Raw genomic sequence first — 1,311 nt, forward strand, 5'->3', positions numbered from 1 at the left:
CACACACACACACACACACACACCCTTCCCTTTAAAACACGGGTACATTTCGTTGAGCTTAGATATCTTGGATTGGATAATGTTACTACTTTTTACCATAAAGTGGACCTTAATACGAGGTGCCCGTTGGAGGACTGTGTCTTGTCGGGACGGTTTGCTAGCCAGGTTGAGGGCGCAAAGCGGCTATCGTGGCATAAGCCGATCGCGCCCGATTAGTCGACTCAAAAACAAACGAGTTTGTTTTCAGGCGACGAAAGGGGCTATCACCCCCGACCCGACCCGACCCGACCTGATCCCATCCCCAATGAATGGGCCTCCGTATTACCTGCTGCTGGCTGCCCGGGAGATGAGTACCCAGGGACAGGTCCACCCGGGGGAGGGTGCCCCGACGCTCCCTGAAGGGGGTAGGCTGCCTGGCCAGATGGAAGTAGGGCATGGGTCGAATCTCTGTGGGTTGAGAGAGCGAGACGGTCAAAGAACAGAGTAATTGTGTGCTGTCATTTTAATAACATAAAACGATAACTGAAATGTACTTGTTACGATCCAAAATACCCTCTAAATAAAAAATTGAAGGGATTGCGCAAGTTACGTTTGTTTCGTTACAGACGAGATCAAAGCAGATTTATTGATTACGCTTTTCCTGGAAGTGTCATGTCCGGCTCAGAAGCTGACACCACCATGCATTCTTTCATACTTTGGTATATTTTAATATAGGTCTGTGTTTTTACACCACCTTCGACACAGTTTAGATCACACAGGAGGCAAGGGTCCGACCTTCTCTGCCAGGGTCAACCCGCCGGGCTGAGAGGAATGCAACATCCAAGCTTGAAGACCGAGATATTTGATAAAAATGTCTCCTCACTCGGGGGAAATCAAACGTTGTTCTTCTGCGTGCGACAGCAAAGTGCCTAGATCTGTAGCCGCTACACCAGTGACGCAGGTGAAAAGGTTGGGGGTTTTTTTGGTTGCTTTTTTTCTTTTTTTTGGGGGGGGGGGGTTAAAAACTAATTATTTCTAAAATCTTTTAACAAAACCAAGATACCCCTTCTTTCTTGGGTCTTATCTTCTTGCTTTAAAAACGGCTGAAAAGGGAACAAATGACCTGAACGGACGGTGGTATAACGCACTTTATATTCGCATAATCACTTAACTTTCTTGTCTTATATCTGGTTTTACCGGTGACCCCATCTTGGAAGGAGGATGTTATGCGTGACCCGGATCTGAACTGAGTGCCGGGTCAAGCACGTGAGAAAGTGGGGGATTTTTTTGTAAGGGGGGTGGGGGTAGATTGGGCCTCCTTTTCACCACCAC

General features: G+C 47.6%; 1 protein-coding gene across 1 annotated transcript in view; it reads right to left on the minus strand.

Moving 5' to 3' along the window:
• The window catches only part of LOC101849056 (protein SSUH2 homolog), a gene marked incomplete in the record, with an annotated part of 13,393 nt that overhangs the window by 9,123 nt on the left and 2,959 nt on the right, over window positions 1-1,311 (minus strand). Inside the window, 1 exon segment of the mRNA XM_005099923.3 lies at window positions 326-447. Within this exon segment, the coding sequence (XP_005099980.2) occupies window positions 326-447 (122 nt within the window).

The sequence above is a fragment of the Aplysia californica genome, unplaced genomic scaffold (genome assembly GCF_000002075.1).
Source record: "Aplysia californica isolate F4 #8 unplaced genomic scaffold, AplCal3.0 scaffold00229, whole genome shotgun sequence".
NCBI classification, from domain to species: Eukaryota; Metazoa; Mollusca; class Gastropoda; order Aplysiida; family Aplysiidae; genus Aplysia; species Aplysia californica.